General features: G+C 42.1%; 1 protein-coding gene across 5 annotated transcripts in view; it reads right to left on the bottom strand.

Annotated features, from left to right (window-relative positions):
* Window positions 1-6,629: 6,629 nt before the first annotated feature.
* The window catches only part of TXN2 (thioredoxin 2), a 104,763-nt gene continuing 91,683 nt past the window's right edge, over window positions 6,630-19,709 (bottom strand). For 4 of the 5 annotated variants that reach the window (XM_075320911.1, XM_075320912.1, XM_075320909.1 and 1 more), the window contains exon 4: window positions 6,630-6,967. In XM_075320911.1, coding sequence (XP_075177026.1) covers window positions 6,851-6,967 — 117 coding nt within the window. In that variant the 3' untranslated portion in view covers window positions 6,630-6,850. Of the gene's footprint in view, window positions 6,968-10,557; window positions 10,629-19,709 lie in introns of those variants that run through there. The other variant, XM_075320913.1, reaches the window with a different exon arrangement.

Here is a 19,709-nt window from a genome sequence, read left to right as displayed (position 1 = left end):
CTTTTTATCAAGCATGGTTCGCGTCTGAAAAAAGCGCGGGCGGCGGAGGTGGCTGCTCTTCTTTCCGAAATTCACCAACTAGAGGTCCTGCATAAGAGATCCTGTGACCCTGGGTCCAGATCTCGTCTGACCCAAAAACGAGAAGAGCTGCGCACCCTATTGACTCACAAGGCAAAGAGTGCCATGGTTAAATGCAGGAGACATTTCTATGAGTTCGGAAATAAGAGTGGCAGAACCTTGGCCAGAGCGCTACGTTTACAAAGAACGCGGGGTTATGTCCAGCGGGTCCAAAATCCGGGTGGGAGGCTAGCGACTTTGCCCAGGGATATCGCCACGGCCTTTGGTAACTTCTATGCTTCCCTTTATTCCATTGATGGAGATAAAACCAATTCTGCCCGAGCAGACTTACGCCTGCGGATCAGGAAATATATTAGTAATTCAGGAATGCAAGGGCTCCGAGCGGAGGATGCAGAAGGCCTGGAGAGACCCATTACAGAACTAGAATTGCTCAAGGCTATCAAAAACTCCCCAACGGGTAAGGCCCCGGGCCCCGACGGCCTTCCCCTAGCCTATTATAAAAAGTTGGGATCAACGCTAAATACCCCCTTTCTTCAGGCCTTTAATAACGTTGCAACAAGCGGCTTGTCCCCCATCCCTAGAGACACTCTGTCGGCTACCATAGTGGTCATCCCGAAAGAGGGTAAGGACCCTTCTCAGTGCGCGAGTTACCGACCCATCTCCCAGTTAAATACGGACTTAAAGCTCTTTGCGAAGATCCTGGCGGACAGGCTCTCACCTCTGATGGGAGGCCTTATTCACCCGGACCAGGTTGGGTTTCTGGGAGGGAGAGAGGCCAGGGACAACACGACCAAAGCGCTAAACCTGATTCATAAAGCCCGTCTGGAGAAGCAGCCGCTGATGCTCCACTCCACAGACGCCGAAAAGGCCTTCGATCGTGTTAACTGGGTTTTCATGACGGAGGCCTTGAGAGCGATTGGGTTGGGCGGGTCTATGTTGAACTGGATTGGCTCTCTCTACAGTGGTCCTATCGCAGTGGTCAGGGTGAACGGTCTTCTTTCCGACAGGTTCCCGATTAATAATGGGACCAGGCAGGGATGCCCCCTGTCTCCTTTAATATTTGTTTTGACCCTGGAGCCCCTTCTGTGTCATATTAGAAGAAACCGCGACATTACTGGCCCTCTCACTGAGGTTCACAAATTCAAAATTGCAGCCTACGCAGATGATCTCCTATTTTTCCTCACGAACCCCTTGGTCTCCCTGCCCAACCTGCTCCGGGAATTCGAGACTTATTCCTGCCTATCCAATTTTAAAATAAATATGACCAAGTCTGAAGCTCTGAACGTGAACCTGCCTCCGGGCACGGTTACTTCACTCCAATCATCTTTTAGCTTTAAATGGGCCTCTGGTTCTCTTGGGTACCTGGGGGTTCGGTTGGCGGCTGACAGTAACTCGCTATTCAAATTGAACTTTCTTCCCCTCCTTGGGACTATCAGAGAGGATTGTACGAGATGGGCGAAAGGCTGGTTCACTTGGTTTGGTAGATGTGACATCTTTAAAATGAATGTCCTCCCTCGCATCCTTTACCTTCTCCAGGCTCTTCCGATACGGATTCCCAGCTCCTTTTTTAAGGAGCTGGCTGCTCTACAAACCAAGTTCATCTGGGACAACAAGCCAGCTCGAATCTCCCGCTCCTTACTGTGTAGACCCAAGAGGAGGGGGGGATGGGAATCCCAGACCTGAAGGTATACTGCTGGGCTTCACATATGGTCAGAGTTATCGACTGGTGTCGTCACGCCAAGACGAAACCCTGTGTGGCATTGGAACAAAGTTTCTCTGCGATCAGTCTTTCCGCAGCCCCTTGGATATCGAGCCCTCTTCCCGCTAGTCTGAGACACCATCCCACAATTGGCGCCACCCTGGAGTGCTGTTCCCTGAGACAGGTCCGCAGATTACTACTTCCAGTCCCCTCTCCTCTCTCACCCATAATTGGCTCCCCAGATTTTTATCCGAGTCTGACGGACCCTGTCTTTCGTCGCTGGATAGAGGGGGGGCGCTTTCGGGCATGTCACCTACTAACTGACGGGGGCTGGCCCTCACTCGGGGCACTTACAGAATGCGAGACCCCGAGACAGTTGGGAGCCTGGAGGTCCATGCAACTCAGACACTACATCAGCTCTCTCCCTGACCACTTGCTATATACAGCTCGCCCCACGGAGTTTGAAGCGGTGTGTACCCGGGAGGGAGTGCTTCGGCACTCTCTGTCCCTGGTGTACAGGATGCTGACGGACCCTGGCGACCTCCCCCCCCCACATTTCTCGCACACTGGGAACAAGACCTGGGCCTCATCTTGACAGATACGCAAAGGAACAAAATTTTGACGCTTGCCTATAAGACCTCAATAAGCTCCAGACTTCAGGAATCCAATTACAAACTCCTGTCGAGGTGGTATAGGGTCCCAACCAGGGTACACAAGATGTTTCCTGGCGTAGACCCTCGCTGTTGGAGATGTGGGACGGCTGAGGGGGACTTTGTGCACATATTCTGGTCGTGTCCGGCCCTCCGAGGGTTCTGGAGCGGAGTGGGGGAGGTGATCAAACACGTGACTGGAACAACGCAGACCCTGGGTCCGGAGTTGTTCCTTCTTCAACTGACTGAGATGTCCGTCTCTGCATACAAACAGTCGCTTCTGCACTTTCTAGTGATGGCGGCCAGGTCATGCATCCCCTTGAAGTGGAAGTCGGACGCCCCCCCTACTCTGTCCCTCTGGGCCTCCAGGGTCAATGAGCTTCTATAGATGGAGGACTTGACCTCCTCCCTGCATGATCGGTATGAGCGCTTCCGCGGGATCTGGCTTCCCTGGTTGCAATTTAAGTTTTCTAGTGAATACGACCTCCTGCTGTGTGATGCGTAGGACGAGCGTACCCCCTCTGTCGCTGGCCCTTCCCCCTGGAAAACCCACCCCCTCAAATTAAAAGGGGGGTTGGGGTTTTTCTTTTTTTTTTTTTTCTTTCTCTCTCCCCTCCCCTCCCCATACTCTATCCCCTCCTTCTCCCCTTCTCTCACCTTATCCCCCTTTTTCCCTTTCCTTTTCCTCTCTCTTCCTCCTTTCCCACCTTCCTTCCGCTCTGCCTTATCCCCTTCCCTTTCCACTCTTCCTTTATATTCCCCCCTTTTCTTTTTTCTCAGCTGGTGCGAACCTTCACTGCTCAGAGTTGTCTAAGTCATCTTTAGGCACTCTTGCCTCCTTTTCTGTACTTCTCTTCTTGTCTTTGATAAAAATTGAAAAAGAACGGACCCGTTTGTCAATTTGTGGGGTTGGCACAGTTGTAAGTGATTTTGTATTGAGATGTATTCTTCCAAACTCTGTTGAACTGATTTTGTCTGTTATGTCAACTGACTGCTTTATGGTTTGCAAGAGTCTGTTGTATAAATAAAGAATTTAAAAAAAACCAAAAAACACGCAAATCCAGTGGAATAATTCATAAGGAATTCAGCAGTCAATGATGTTTTTTCATCCATCCCACATGCACAGTTGCACTTTGTCATTGCCTATTTAGATCAATGGTAATATCTTTTTGATAAAGTGCGTGTTTAATATGCTAATTATATAATCTTGTTCTAGATATAATTATTATTTCACAATGCTTGTATTATTGTGATTTTTGATGAATATGTACTTTGATTATTACTGAATTCATGCAGCGGTCCCGCAATGATAATATACCATGCACTGCCTGTCCTCCATGTATCTCTTTGACCGCTTTCCTCCTTGAGGCTGCTTCTGTATGCGGAGGTGACGCATTCCTCTGCTCCTCTCCAGAGGCTGCCTGAGATGTGCGATCAGAGTGGTATCAAACCAGGCCTAAGTCCCCACCCCCCTGTGATCGAATCGTCCATGATGCCAGCACCGCGAAGCCACGCCCTTTCATGCATCTCTATTTTATTTTATATCAGAGTGATGTGCGCATGTGGGGTGACGCACATGATGTAATAGCTCACATGACATCTTGCAGGTCCTTTTATAAGGTCCTTCAGGGCCAATGAGACTATCACACGCCTATAAGAAGAAGAGGGCAGCTTGCCCGTGAAATGGATGTCAGGCTCCTCACCTTGGTCCTTGGCCTTGTGCGCTGCTAACCCTTTGCCAATCACTAGGTAAGACAATGCTGCAGTTTGTGAACGATTAGTGTATAGCATGCTTTGAAGCATCCCACATGAACACCATGTTTATGTTCTAAATAGGATTAACTGTTCCAAATAGAATTCATTATTAGCATACTGGCGACCTCCTGTGGTAATTTCACTTAATTGCACCTTATATGCACAGCTGCACTTTGTCATTGCCTATTTAGATAAATGCTAATGTCTTTTTGATAAAGTTAATCTTTATATTCCTATTGGCTTAGCAGTGGCATAGTGCTCAATTTCCGTCCCTTCCTTCAACTCTTGTAATTTTTAGTAACTGTTTTTGTATTTTGCTAATAAAGATTTATTATTATATATGCTTAAATCTCCAACCTTTTTTTGTTTGCATTCCATATTTGGAGACCATATTCCCGTGGGTATGTATTCTTATAATTATTACAGAATGATTACCTAAGAGCAGTTAGTTTGAAACCTTGGCCTTTTTAAAACATAAATTCTTTCACGGGTCTAGTTTCCAAAATGGGGTCACTTGTGAGGGAGCTCCACTGTTTAGGCACTTCAAGGGGTCTCCAAATGCTACATGGCATCCGTTAATGATTCAAGCTAATTTTGCTTTAAAAAATTTAAACGGCGCTCCTTCCCATCCAAGTACTGCTGTGCACACAAACAATTGATTTCCATCACATATGAAGCATCTGTGTACTCAGGACAAATTGCACAATACATTTTATAGTGCATTTTTTCCTGATATCCTTGTAAAAAAAAAAAAATAAAAAAATAAAAAAGCTACCGATTTGAAAACTAATATATTTTCACGGGTCAACGTTATAAACTTCTGCGAAGTCCCCGGGGGTTCAATGTGCACACCAAACATCTAGATTAACTCCTTGAGGGATCTAGTTTGCAAAATTGGGTAACTTGTGGGGCAGCTAAACTGTTTAGGCACCCCAAGGGTCTCTAAAAACGCGACATGGCATCCACTAATGATTCCTGCTGATTTTGCTTTCAAAAATTCAAATGACACTCCTTCCCTTCCGAGCCCTGCCATGCACCCAAACAATTGATTTCCACCACATGAGGTATCTGCGCCCTCAGGAGATATTGCATAATATATTTTATGCTGTATTTTTTCCTGATTTTATTTTCACGGCTCAACATTATAAACTTCTGTGAAGCCCTCAGGGGTTCAAGGATCTCACCAGACATCTAAATAAATTCCTTGAAGGATCTAGTTTCCAAAATGGGGTCACATGTGGGGGAGCTCCATTATTTAGGCACCTCAGGGGGTCTACAAACGTGACATGGCATCCGCTAATGATTCCAGCTAATTTTGCTTTCAAAAATTCAAATGGTGCTCCTTTCCTTCCGAGCCCTACCGTGCGCCCAAACAATTGATTTTCACCACATGAGGTATCAGCATACTCAGGACAAATTGCACAATGCATTTTATGAAGCATTTTTTCCTGATAGCCTTATGAAAATGCAAAATTTTATGGCTAAAGTAACATTTTTGTGTAAAAAAAAAAAAAAAGTAACATGTTCCTTTTTTCCTTCCACACTGCATTGGTTCCTGTGAAGAACTTAGAGTTAATAAACTTTGTGGATGTGGTTTTGAGCAGGGTGGGGTGTGCAGTTTTTAGAATGTTGTCACTTTTGGGTATTTTCTGTCACCTAGGCCTCTCAAAGTCACTTAAAATGTTATGTGGTCCCTAAATAAAATGGTTTTGTAAATTTTGTTGGCAAAATGAGAAAAATTGCTAATGAACTTTGAACCAAAACTTCTTTCTAACAAAAAAAAATTAGGCTTAAAAAATTGCGCTGGTGTAAAGCAGACATGTGAGAAATGTTACTTAGTAATTATTTTGTGTGACATAACTCGGATTTATGGGCTTTAAAAGTTTGAAAATTGTGAAATTTTTGCCAAATTTCAGAAAATGTTCACAAATAAATGCAAAAAATATCAGCCTAAAATAACACTGGGAACTGTTAAAGTGTTTCAGAGTTATAACACTGGTCAGAATAATAAAAAATGACCCAATCATGAAGGTGTTTTCAGGCCTGGGGGTGAAGGGTTTAAATGTGATTAGCTAATTCTGTACGTAACCACATCCCAAATTATAAGAACTTGTTTACACATACAACCACATTATTTTAGTTTTATTTCCCCCTCAAATTGATTGTGGTTTGTTTCTCAATAGATTTGTACAGATAATGGGTAAAGGTAATGGTAGAAAAAAATTCGGAATGGATTCTTTTTGGTATGATTTTTTACAAAAATCTGGTAGTTTAAAAAGGTGTATACAGACTTATTTAAATCCGCTGTATATTCAACAAACAAAAGCACTGAATATAGAGACTCGTGGATAGTTACTATGAGAGTGTCATATAATGCAGGAGGCATTATAATTCTCTATTAAGAGGAATAATGACAAAGAAAACATGACTGGAAAGAAATTCTCAAATTGCATTGGGGAAACATCAATTTTATATATTAACTTCTATTATTACATCTTGATAATATGAAAAAAGGCAAAACTAAAGTACGAAAAGACAATGGAAACAGAAAGAAAGGTTTAGAAAAAAAAAAAAACAACAAAAACTGAATTTCCTTTTTTTTCTTGTTTAAAAAAGAAAAAAAAAAAAAAAATCACAGTTCTGGGTACATTTTGGATCTGTAATTAAATTATGGTGCAATGAGTTTCTTAAGAAAAGCTTCCAACTGATCTTCCTCTTTGATGCCCACAAACTGATCAATAATTGTGCCATTCTTCATAGCAAATACCGTGGGCACAGCAGATACCTGTACAATGAATAAAGAATAAAAAAATGTAAGAATGATTTTTTAAGAATTATGCTCACATCACATTTTGCAATGACTTAAGATGGTAAAACCTTTTAATATTAGAGTTCACACTGTTGTGCATTCCTCCATCTGAAACCTGCCAGATTAAGGCTGTGGATAACCAGATTTATTGTAGTATTACATAGCAATACTATTTGATTGTAAATACTAAACTAGAGCTGCAGGATAAAACACATATACTGTTGATATTAAAAAGTCTACATATACCTTTTGTAAGGAAATCAGTCACCAGCAGCAGTTGAGGTAAGCACAGGCAGAGTGATTTATATCAAAACCAGGAAGATTTATTTAAAGTCCATAAACTTCCAGGGAACAAAAAACACAGTCTTTCTCCGGTATAAGGAAAAACACAAACAAAACCGTTCAAATAGGTCTTTCATACATCCTCAGACAGGTGCGTACATAGAAATCATGGGGCCCGATAGCAAAAGTCTGAATGGGCCCCCCCACGAAGAAATAAAAAAAATAAAAATGCAAAAAAATATTAATATAATAAACAGCACATATGTTATTGGGGGGCCATACAAGTTACTGGGAAGCCAGTGGGGGGTACAAAAGTGACTGGGGGCGCATATACACATTATGAATTAATCTTTATCCTAGCCAGGCTATACATCTGTCAGTCCAGTAAGTAGACTATTACTGGGCGCGGCTCCGTCCGCACAAGACCAGTCTAGGCAGTGCTGTGTGCCTGTGCTCCTGTCTTGTGACTGTGTGTGATGCACTGAGCACCGCAGGGCCTGACGCTCGCTGAGTAATCCTGCGACAAAATAGTAATACAATTACCAAATAACACATACTATATAGTGTTACTGAACAGCACCCACCATACCAAGACCAATAATACTATTATACATTGCAAAATAATGCCGCCACACCATGACCAAATATCACCACATTGAGTCTGAATATAACCACTAACCACCGTCCTGTTACTGAGCAAAGTCCACTGCACAAAGACCAGGGGGTTCACACCGCAAATCCCCCAAAAAAATCTGCAGTATGTGAACTTGGCCTAAAGTAGCGATGTCCTCCTTCGTGCCCCTCACCCCCCCCCCACACACACACACACACACACACACAATATAAATTTTCAGATGTCTCTCCCATATAATAGTAACGATTAGGACCTTCTTTATAGCCTTAGTTACCATAATACATCACTGCACAGCACAGGGATAATACACAGTGATGTCACAGCACGGGAATAATACACACAGTGATGTCACAGTACAGTGATAACACACACAGTAATATCACAGTACAAGGATAATACAGACAGCCATGTCACAGTACAGGGTTAACACACGCAGTGATGTCACAGTACAGGAATAATACACACCGTGATGTCAGAGTACAGTGATAATAAACACTGATGTCACAGTACAGGGATAATATACACAGTGATGTCGCAGCACAGGAATAATACACACAGTGATGTCACAGTACAGGGTTAACACACAATGATGTCACAGTACAGGGTTAACACACAGTGATGTCACAGTACAGGGTTAACACACACAGTGATGTCACAGTACAGGGTTAACATACACACAGTGATGTCACAGTACAGGGTTAACACACACACAGTGAGGTCACAGTACAGGGTTAACACACAGTGATGTCACAGTACAGGGTTAACATACACACAGTCATGTCACAGTACAGGGTTAACATACACAGTGATGTCACAGTACAGGATTAACACACACACAGTGATGTCACAGTACAGGGTTAACACACATACAGTGAGGTCACAGTACAGGGTTAACATACCCACAGTGAGGTCACAGTACATGGTTAACATACACAGTGATGTCACAATACATGGTTAACACACACAGTGATGTCACAGTACAGGGTTAACACACACACAGTGATGTCACAGTACAGGGTTAACACACAGTGGTGTGACAGTACAGGGTTAACACACACAGTGATGTGACAGTACAGGGTTAACACACAGCGATGTGACAGTACAGGGTTAACACACAGGGATGTGACAGAGCAGTTTCTGTAGTGTTACAGGCAGACATTTGTACATTATAATACTCACCTGCTCCTGTGCTGTGAGTGGCAGCCTCTGGCCTCATGCTGCACTTCCTGTTAGTTTTCCTGGCTGTGCTCAGATCCTGTCCTTTGGTTTTTCCTTCTATTCTTTCTGTTCTCCCTTCTCGTTTTCTCTGCTCAATCTAACTCTTTTTTTCTGCTTGCAAAGCTCAGGTCTCTGCTCCTTAATAGCTCCATATAATCAATCTGCCGCGCTGTAGTGAACAAGCTCCGCCCCCTCTCCTGATTGGCTGTTCTCCTCCTGGCATCTCTTACACCTCTCTGATTGGAAGAAGATGCTGCCTGTCGTCCACTCCCTCCTCTTCAGCAGATGCCGCACGGTGTGCAGTGTGGGCGTGTCTGCTTCTCTGTGTTGCGGTGAACTACAGCTGTACAAACAGTGTGGGCCCCCTGCCGCCTTCAGCTGCTTGGTGACCGGGCAGCCCGTGCTGGGAATGAGGAAAGTGAAATCGCAGACACAGTGGGCAGCCGTCACGGGCCAATTTCAGGTCACGGGCTCCACATACAGAAATTAGACTAGTTCCCTAAATCAACACCCCACTACAGAATATAGTGCACATAACCAGTAATAATATATTTTTCAAGAATGGCATCCAGACCTCTCAAATTTTATAAACAAATTAAAGGCATCAATGGACTTCATTGCATTGATTCAGGGCAACAACTACACTAAGCATGCAAACAGAGAACAAAAAAGTCTTTATATTTGCCCACATAACATCACATCTCCAAATCAGAATTGATCGGAAAAAAGCATCAAGGTATAAAAAGCATATGTTATTATTACATATCAAAAAAGGTGCAAGGAGATAGAAAATACATGTAATACATATAATAAATAAACAGGACAATCGACAGATGAGGGTGTAATAGCTCCACTCATCTACCCAGATAATACAGCCATATAGAGCTTAGGTATGTTATTGTCAGCAAGTAAATATATCTTACAAAGTACAAAGGACATTCAACCAGATAACCCCACAGTGCCTCCCAACAGGGATGTAACTAATAGTCAAATAGGGACCAAACTGGGGGAACAAAAAATCCAATGTCATACTACATCACATTATTAGGGCAATACAACCATATCCAGAGCTTACCAAGTGGTTACCAAGGCCAGGGTAGGTGTAGGGAACGAAAGACCCTACACATGTTTTGCATGTTAACGCTTCCTCGGGGGATCTGTTGTTTGTCCTGTTTATTTATTATATGTATAACATGTATTTTCCATCTTCTTGCACCTTTTTTGATATTTAATAACCACATATGCTTTCTTTACCTTGATACTGCTGCTTTTTTTCCCAATCAATTCTGGTTTGGAGATGTGATGTTATGTGGGCAAATGTAAAGACTTTTTTGGTTTTCTGTTTGCTGTCTTAAATTTTAGTAGTGATCAACAATTACAACATTAAGTGGCAGAGAGTTCCATACTCTCATTGCTCTTACAGTAAAGAATCTGCATCTGTGATTATGATTAAAACTTCTTTCCTCTAGACGAAGTGTATGCCCCCTTGTCCACGTTGCAGGCCTAAGTGTAAAAAGATCATGAGAGAGGTCTTTACTGTCCCCTCATATATTTGTACATTGTAATAAGATCGCCCCTAAGCCTTCATTTTTCCAAACTGAATAATCCTAAATTTTATAACCTGTCTTGGTATTGCATGCCACCCATTCCTTTAGTAACCTTAGTTGCTCTTCTGTGCACCCACTCTTGTTCATCTATGCCCTTTTTATATACTGGAGACCAAAATTGTACACAGTAGTCTAAGTGTGGTCGCACTAGTGACTTGTATAGGGGAAAACTATGTTCTTCTCATGAGCAGCCATGCCTCTTTTAATGCATTCCATTATTTTATTAGCCTTAGTAGCAGCTACCAGACACTGGTCAGTAAAATTGAGTTTGTCGTCCACCCATACACTCAAGTCTTTTTCAGTGAACGTTTTGCCCAGTGTTTTACAATTGAGTACATAATTATGTTTTATTTCCTCTCCCCAAGTGCATGACCTTACATTTCTCCACATTAAAACTTCAATTGTCATTTCTCAGCTCAAGACTCCAGCCTACACAAATCCCTCTGCAATATTAAATTATCCTCCTCTATTAATTACCTTGCATAGTTTAGTAACATCTGCAAATATTGAAATTCTACTCTGTATGCCCCCTACAAGGTCATTAATAAAGATTTTAAAAAGAAGAGTGCCCATACTGATCCCTGTGGTAACCAACTGTGACCTAGTCAGAGTGTGTTCCATTAATAACCACCCTTTGTTTCCTATCACTAAGCCAATTCTTAACCCAGTTATACATATCTTCTCCTATTCCCATTTTCTGTATCAACCCTTTTGTGTGGCACTGTATCAAATGCCTTTGAAAAATCCATATGGACAACAACCATTGCATTTCCCTGGTCCAGTCTGGAACTTACCGCCTCATAGAAGCTAATCGGATTAGTTTGACAGGATCGATCCCTCATAAACCCATGTTGATGTTGGATCACGAGGTTATTCTTCTTGAGATACTCCAAGATGGCATCTTTTAAAAACTCCTCAAGGTTTTTACCCACAGAAGAGGTTAAACGTACTGGTCTATAATTTTTTGAATATTGGCGCTACATTTGCTATGCGCCAGTCATGTAGTATAGGCCCTGTTATTATAGAATCTCTGAAGCTTAAGGCTACATGTGCACGCTGCGTTTTTTTTCCGCGTTTTTGTCACATTTTTTGTTGGTTTTGTTGTTAGAACTTTCTGACATTTGACTTCCCAGCAAAGTTTCTGAAAAGTCAGATTTGCTATGCGCACACTGCAGTTTGTCAGCGGTTTTTTTGTCAAAAGTTTGTGACAAAAAAGAAGCAGCATGTTCATTCTTTTTTGCGTTTTTGTCAACATTTGTCACCTATTGAAATCAATGAGTGCATCAAAAACGCAAGGAAAAATGCATGCTATCAAATTGGTGCGTTTGGCATGCATTTTGCAAGTGTTTTACCTGCGGTTTTGTCAATAAAAACGCAGCTCATCAACTTAGTTCCAGAATTCTTTCAGACCCGCTCATTAGCCTCATACATATTGACTCCTCCCCCATCTGTGATTGGTTGTAGTCAGACGAGCCCTCATGCTGAGTGACAGGTGTCTGACTTCAACCAATCACAGCCGGTGGTGGGCGTGTTTACATCATATAGCACTGAAGAGAGGCGCTCTATCAGCGGTGGAGGACTCGAGCTGTGACAGCAAACAGCTGAGTTACGGCACCGCTGATCGCGTGGCTCACTTCAGTCACTTGGGTGGTTTGCTGTGACAGCTGGAGTCCTCCAGCTGTGAGCGCACATCAGGCCGCGACTGAAGTGAGCCGCAGCTGGAGGACTCACGTGAGTGACGGCACCGCCGATCGCGCGGCTCACTTCAGTAGCAGCCTGAACATCAGTGAATCCGTGACGTCACTGCTGCGACACCCGCCGTACTGCGGGACCCGTAGCTGTGGCGTCAGGAGTTCACCCCAGTTCATGCTAGTCGCTGCGGCTCTGTCCGCACTCACAGCTGGCTGTGACAGGACTGGGATGTTGCAGAGCTGGAAGCGTCGTGGGATGTCGTGTGGATTACTTCGGACCTGGAGGGGTGTTTTGGGGGGTTAATAAAGTGGTGAAAGAGGGTGTTTTTTAATTTATTTCAAATAAAGGATTTTTTGGCTGTTTGTGGTTATTTACTTTCACTTACAGATTTGATGATGTGGGGTGTCTCATAGATGCCTAACTTCACTAACCTAGGGCTTAGTGGCAGCTATGGGCTGCCATTAACCCCTTATTACCCCGATTGCCACCGCACCAGGACAACGGTAAGAGCCGGGTCGAGCGCCAGAAATGACGCACCTTATGGATGCGCCACTTCTGGGACAGCTATGGGCTGCTATTGTTAGGGTGGGAAGGGCCATCGTTATTCAGCCCTTTCCAGCCTAACAATATCAGCCCTCAGTTGTCTGCTGCACTTTGGCTGGTATTAGAAAAATGTAGAGACCCCATGTCTTTATTTTTTTTAATAAATCAAATAATTTAAAAAAAAAAAAAAAGCATGGGATCCCCTCTATTTTTCATAACCAGCCAAGGTACAGCAGACAGCTGAGGGTTGCAGCCTGCAGCTGCTGCTGTTCCTGTGCTTGATATGAAAAAGGGGGGAACCCCACATCATTTTTTTACCCCCCAAAAATTAAAAAAAAAAAAAAAAAACAGCTAACCAAGCTGGCTATCCCTCTATCTAGCTACAGTATTCTGTTATTTCATTCTATGGGTTCTTTCGTATTATCTAATTTATATGCTCTAATTATCTATCATCTAATCTAGCTATCTATCCATTATCCTATTCTATCACATTTTGTTTCTCCTTTAAAAAAAACGCAATAACAAAAACGCACCAAAACCGCACCTACATTACAAGAGGTTTTTTTTTTTAAACATTTCCAAGCTCTGTCTGACAAGGTGCAGTTTTGGTTGCAGTTTGTGTGCAAAAAACTGCAGCGTGCACATGTACCCTAAAATTAATGGTCCGTCCATCACCGTACTTAATTCCTGCAGTACTCCGGAGTATATGCCATCCAGGCCTGGGATGTTAAAAACTTTAGTAATCTTGAGGCAGCCCCATACTTCATGCTGGGTTCAGTAGGTGACATTTAATGGGGAATTTATGGTATCCTTGATTTCATCTGTCATAGGATTTTGTTGTATTAATACTCGTTTGCATGCGCTTATGCATCCTGCATCCCGAGCCAAGCACATGATAAATGTTTTGAGTGATATGTGAGATTCTCAATACCTGGAACCTCCATCTATCTGAAGTACTCTGTCAGATATATAAAAAAAAAAAAAAAAAAAAAAAAAAAAAGTATGTATATTCTAACCCCGTAACACAGTGATTCTCAACTCCAGTCCTCAAGACCCACCAACATATCATGTTTTCAGGTTTTCCTCAATATTAGACAGGGGATAATTCCATCACCTGTGCAACATTAACGAAATCCTGAAAACCTGATTGATGAAAACCTGAAAATATGATCTGTTGGTGGGTCTTGAGGACTGGAGTTAAGAAACACTGCCGTAACACAATACGACATACATGTACATCAGGGAATGCGATAGCATTGCATATTTCAGCATACAGCTCTGGTAAAAATGAAGAGACCACTGCAAAATTTACAGTTTTTCAGATTTTCTCTTTATAGGTATACTTTTGAGTAAAATGTGAATTGTTCTTTTATTCTAGAAACTACTGACATGTCTCCGAATTTCCAAGCAATTAATTTTGCATTTATTTTCTGAAAATGAGAAATGGTCAAAATAACAAAAAAAATGTATTGCTTTCAGACCTCAGATAATGCAAAGAAAACAGGTTCATATTCATTTAGAAACAACAATAGTAATGTTTTACCCCAGGAAGAGTTCAGAAATCAATATTTTGTGGAATAACCATGGTTTTTATTCACTCCTTATGTCACTCCTGGTGCATAAATTTAAGCAGTTCTTTGATTGATGGATTGTGACTATCTATCTTCTTCTTGATTACATTCCAGAGGTTTTCAATGGGGTTCAGGTCTGGAGATTGGGCTGGCCATGACAGGGTTTTGATCTGGTGGTCCTTCATCCACACATTGATTGACCTAGCTGTGTGGCATGGCACATTGTCCTGCTGGAAAAAACAGTCCTCAAGAGTTGGGGAACATTGCCTGAGCAGAAGGAAGCAACTGTTTTTCCAGGATAACCTTGTATGCAGCTTGATTCATACATCCTTCGCAAAGTTTAATGTGCCCAATTTCAGCCTTGCTGAAACATCCCCAGATCATCAAGGGTCCTCCACCACATTTCACAGTGCGTGCAAGACACTGTGGCTTGTACGCCTCTCCAGGTCTCCGTTTAACCATAAGATGACCAAGTGTTGGGCAACGCTGAAAAGGACAATGCGCCATGCCACACAGCTAGGTCAAATCAATGTGTGGATGAAGGACCACCAGATCAAAACCCTGTTATTTTTGCACCAGGAATGGCATAAGTCCACCCAAAAGCAGTGTGAAAGACTGGTGGCAAGCATGCCAAGACGCATGAAAGCTGTGATTAAAAGTCATGGTTATTCCACAAAATATTGATTTCTGAACTCTTCCTGAGTATTGTTGTTTCTAAATGATTATGAACTTGTTTTCTTTGCATTATTTGAGGTCTGAAAGCAATACTGTTTTTGTTATTCTGACCATTTCTCATTTTCAGAAAATAAATGCAAAATTAATTGCTTGGTAAGTCAGTAGTTTATAGAATAAAACAACAATGTATATTTTACTTAAAAATAAAGAGAAAAATCAGAAAAACTGACAATTTGGAAGTGGTCTCTTAATGTTTGCCAGAGCTGTGTATGTAGGTGAACCCCTTAAAAAATGTGAGAGTTTAATGAAAATGAAAGTTTATGAAAACTATTGCACTGGACACCTGTAACATGCTACATGATCAGCTTTGGTCCCTCACAGAGATCACTGTGTTCTTACAGGGAATATCTGAGTCGGCAGTCAGACAGAGTTTGCCTTGGCACTTTGCTGCATTGATTAATTGCATATCAACAGAGAAAGTTGGATCTAGAAGGTTAACAGAAAGAGGGTGCTGCCACTTAAAACCCATAAGATCCTCTTCCCAGACATTGTAGTGACTTGCAGGTTGTATTGCAGCTAATGGAGTAAAAAACTGTATTTAAAAAAAAAAAAAAAGTATGAAAGATCTTGCAAATTATTTATTTGTTCTCAAGTGTGATTTGGCTTAAAGTGGTTTTCCCACGAACAAATATAATTTTAATCAATAGATCTTAGAATAAAAAAAAATGTATACATATGGATGTATTTTAAAAAAAATGTTCCAATGATGAGATAATCTTATATAAAATTGCCCCTGCTATGTACCGTGTAATAGCTGTTTCTGACTGTGCACGGAACACAGCGTGCGAGGTGCTGAACTGAAGTAAAGTGCTGAATTTAAGATAAGTGCATAGTATCAACACAATTACATAGTTTGACACAAGAACATAGTTTGAATTTATCCTTATACGTTTTCCATTGTTTTATTCTCTTTGTTTTACTACTTTAACGTTTATCCCCATTTAATAGGTGCTCCATGGACAATGCTACCAGGTGTGTATCTTGTCAGATGTATGCATGCCTTGAGCAGCCGTTCGAGGGTGACTATGTCTGCACTCGATGCAAGCATGTTGCGTATTTGGAAGCCAAGGTAACTGATCTAAATAAGCAGCTTGCAACACTAAAGGGCATTGCAAACCTGGAGAGGAGTTTAGAGCTCACTGAGCTTTCTCTGGCTGGGGCCAGTGATATGGAGGAGGGTGGAGGTGGGGAAGATCAGGACCCAGAGGTAGGTAGCTGGGTAACAGTTAGAAGAAGAGGTAGGGGGAAAAGTGTCAGGGAGCCTAGTCCAGACCTGGCACAACCTAGTAAATATGCCTGTTTGGCTGATATTAGGAATGAAGGGCCTGGACTAGGGTCACTACAGCATGATGTTGCTCCTAGCAACCAGGAAAACAACTGCTGTAGGAAGGAGGGAAATAGGAGTGCAGCAAAGCCCAGACAGATGTTGGTGGTAGGGGACTCTATAATTAGGCAGACAGACAGGGTCATCTGTCGCCGAGACCGTGAATGCCGAACAGTGTGTTGTCTGCCGGGTGCTCGGGTTCGGCATATTGCGGATCGGATAGACAGATTGCTGGGTGGGGCTGGGGAAAACCCAGCGGTCATGGTGCACATTGGTACTAATGACGAAGTTAGAGGCAGGTGGAAGGTCCTTAAAAATGATTACAGGGAACTAGGAGAGAAGCTGAAGTCCAGGACCTCCAAGGTGGTGTTTTCAGAAATACTACCGGTGCCACGAGCGTCACTAGAAAGACAGCGGGAGCTTAGGGAGATAAATATGTGGCTTAGAAATTGGTGCAGGAAGGAAGGGTTCGGGTTCATGGAGAACTGGGCCGACTTCTCAGTCGGCTACAGGCTCTACGGTAGGGACGGGCTGCACCTCAATGGGGAAGGTGCAGCTGTGCTGGGGGAGAAAATGGTCAGCCGGATGGAGGAGCTTTTAAACTAGGATCGGGAGGGAGGGTAGTGGAGCAAATAAGGGGAGAGATAGAGCAGATAGAGACAGTGAGACGGTAGGGGTCAATGAAGGATTAGGGGGGGATGGGACATACAAGGAACGTAGGGAGGCTAGGAGTAATAAAGGTGTTAATAGGATTAAATGTCTACTGGCAAATGCAAGAAGTCTTGCAAACAAAATGAATGAATTGGAGACTCTTATGTCAACCATGGATTATGATGTGGTGGGCATTACGGAAACCTGGCTGGATGAAAGCCATGACTGGGTGACAAACATACAGGGTTATAGTACATTTAGGAAGGACAGGAAAGGCCAAAAAGGTGGTGGGGTGTGTATATTTATTAAATCTAACCTAAAACCTGTGTTGTATGATGACATTGAGGGGAACAGCAACAATGTAGAGTCAGTATGGGTAAATGTACATGGGGAGGGGAATAATGGAAAAATGCTAATTGGAGTTTGCTATAAGCCTCCTAACATACCTCAACAAATAGAGGGTGAAATGCTGGAACAAATTGAAAAGGCAGCTAATAATAATAATAATAATCATCGGGTTCTTATTATGGGGGATTTCAACTATCCAGACATTCAGTGGGACATGGAATCTTCTGGTTCTGCTAAAATCTGTAAGTTCTTATCTACTATTCAAGACCATTTCCTCTCTCAGATGGTAGGTGAACCGACCAGGGGAGATAATTTGCTAGATCTGGTCCTGTCAAATAGACCGGATACAATTTCAGATCTACAGGTCCGGGAGCACTTGGGCACCAGCGATCATAATATGGTAAGCTTCAACATAATATTCAATAGAACATTTCAAAGGGGGAATGCTAAAACCTGGAATTTTAGGAAAGCTGATTTCAACAAATTAAGGGAAGAGCTTAAATGTGTAGATTGGGACAAAGTCATAATAACTGGGGATACCGAACATAAATGGGGTAAGTTTAAGGATATACTACTAGAGTCCTGTAAAAAACGTATACCCTCTGGTAATAAAATGTCCAGGAATAAAAAGAAACCACTATGGATAAATAAGACTGTACAAAGTATAATAAAACAAAAACAAAGGGCATTTAAAATCTTAAAGGCTGAGAATACAGAAATAGCATTTCAGAAGTATAAAGATATCAATAGGAAATGTAAAAAAGAAATCAAACAAGCAAAATTAGCTACTGAAACAAAAATCGCCAATGACATTAAAATAAATCCCAAAATCTTTTATAAATACATAAATGCCAAAAGGAAAACAAAGGATAGTATCGGCCCCTTAAAATATAATAACAAGTTAGTTATAGAGGACAAACAAAAGACTGAGATATTAAATAGGCATTTCTCATCTGTATTCACCAAGGAACTGACTGTACCAGGGATCATTCAACAAGTGAAAAATCAAAGTTCACCACCCGATATAATTAATTTAACACAAGATGAAGTACGCCTACGTCTGAGTAAATTAAACATTGACAAATCCCCAGTGCCAGATGGCATTCATCCACGAATATTGAGGGAATTGAGCTCCGTAATCGACAGACCGCTGTATCTCATCTTTTTAGACTCACTTGTAACAGGGATGGTGCCTCAGGATTGGAGGATTGCTGATGTGGTACCGATATTTAAGAAAGGTAAGAGGGTAGATCCAGGCAACTACCGTCCAGTAAGCCTGACATCAGTAGTATGCAAAGTTTTTGAGGGCATTTTAAGGGATGACATGCAAAAATATATTGCAGAAAATAATATGATAACTGACAAACAGCATGGATTCATGAAAGATAAGTCGTGTCTAACCAACCTGTTGGGGTTCTATGAGGGGGTAAGTTCAAACCTGGATATTGGTAATGCAGCTGATGTGATTTATTTGGACTTTTCAAAGGCATTGATACTGTACCACATAATAGCCTTATACTAAAGCTCCAGAAGCAAGGACTAGGGGACACAATATGCAACTGGGTAAGGAATTGGCTAAAAGATAGGAAACAAAGAGTAGTCATAAATGGTACATTCTCTAAATGGGCTATAGTCAGCAGTGGGGTGCCGCAGGGATCTGTGCTTGGACCGATTTTTTTAATCTCTTTATTAATGACCTTGTGGATGGGATTGATAGTACAGTGTCAGTCTTTGCCGATGACACCAAACTATGTAGGATATTAAAAACTGACCTGGATAGTACAATATTACAAAAAGATCTGGATAAGAGGTCAGAATGGGCAGATACTTGGCAAATGAGATTTAATGTTGATAAATGTAAAGTAATGCACCTAGGACGGAGTAATCCTATAGCTGCGTATACATTAAATGGAAGTAAACTTGGGACTACAGAACAGGAGAAGGACTTGGGTATTCTCATTACAAATAAGCTGAGCAGCAGCACTCAATGTCAAGCAGCAGCTGCTAAAGCAAACAAGATTTTAGGGTGTATAAAAAGAGAGATTAGATCCCGTGATCCCAACGTATTGTTACCCCTCTATAAATCACTTGTAAGGCCACATCTGGAATACGG

This window comes from Anomaloglossus baeobatrachus, chromosome 8, assembly GCF_048569485.1.
Source record: "Anomaloglossus baeobatrachus isolate aAnoBae1 chromosome 8, aAnoBae1.hap1, whole genome shotgun sequence".
NCBI classification, from domain to species: Eukaryota; Metazoa; Chordata; class Amphibia; order Anura; family Aromobatidae; genus Anomaloglossus; species Anomaloglossus baeobatrachus.
This window is presented reverse-complemented; position numbering and strand designations above follow the sequence as displayed.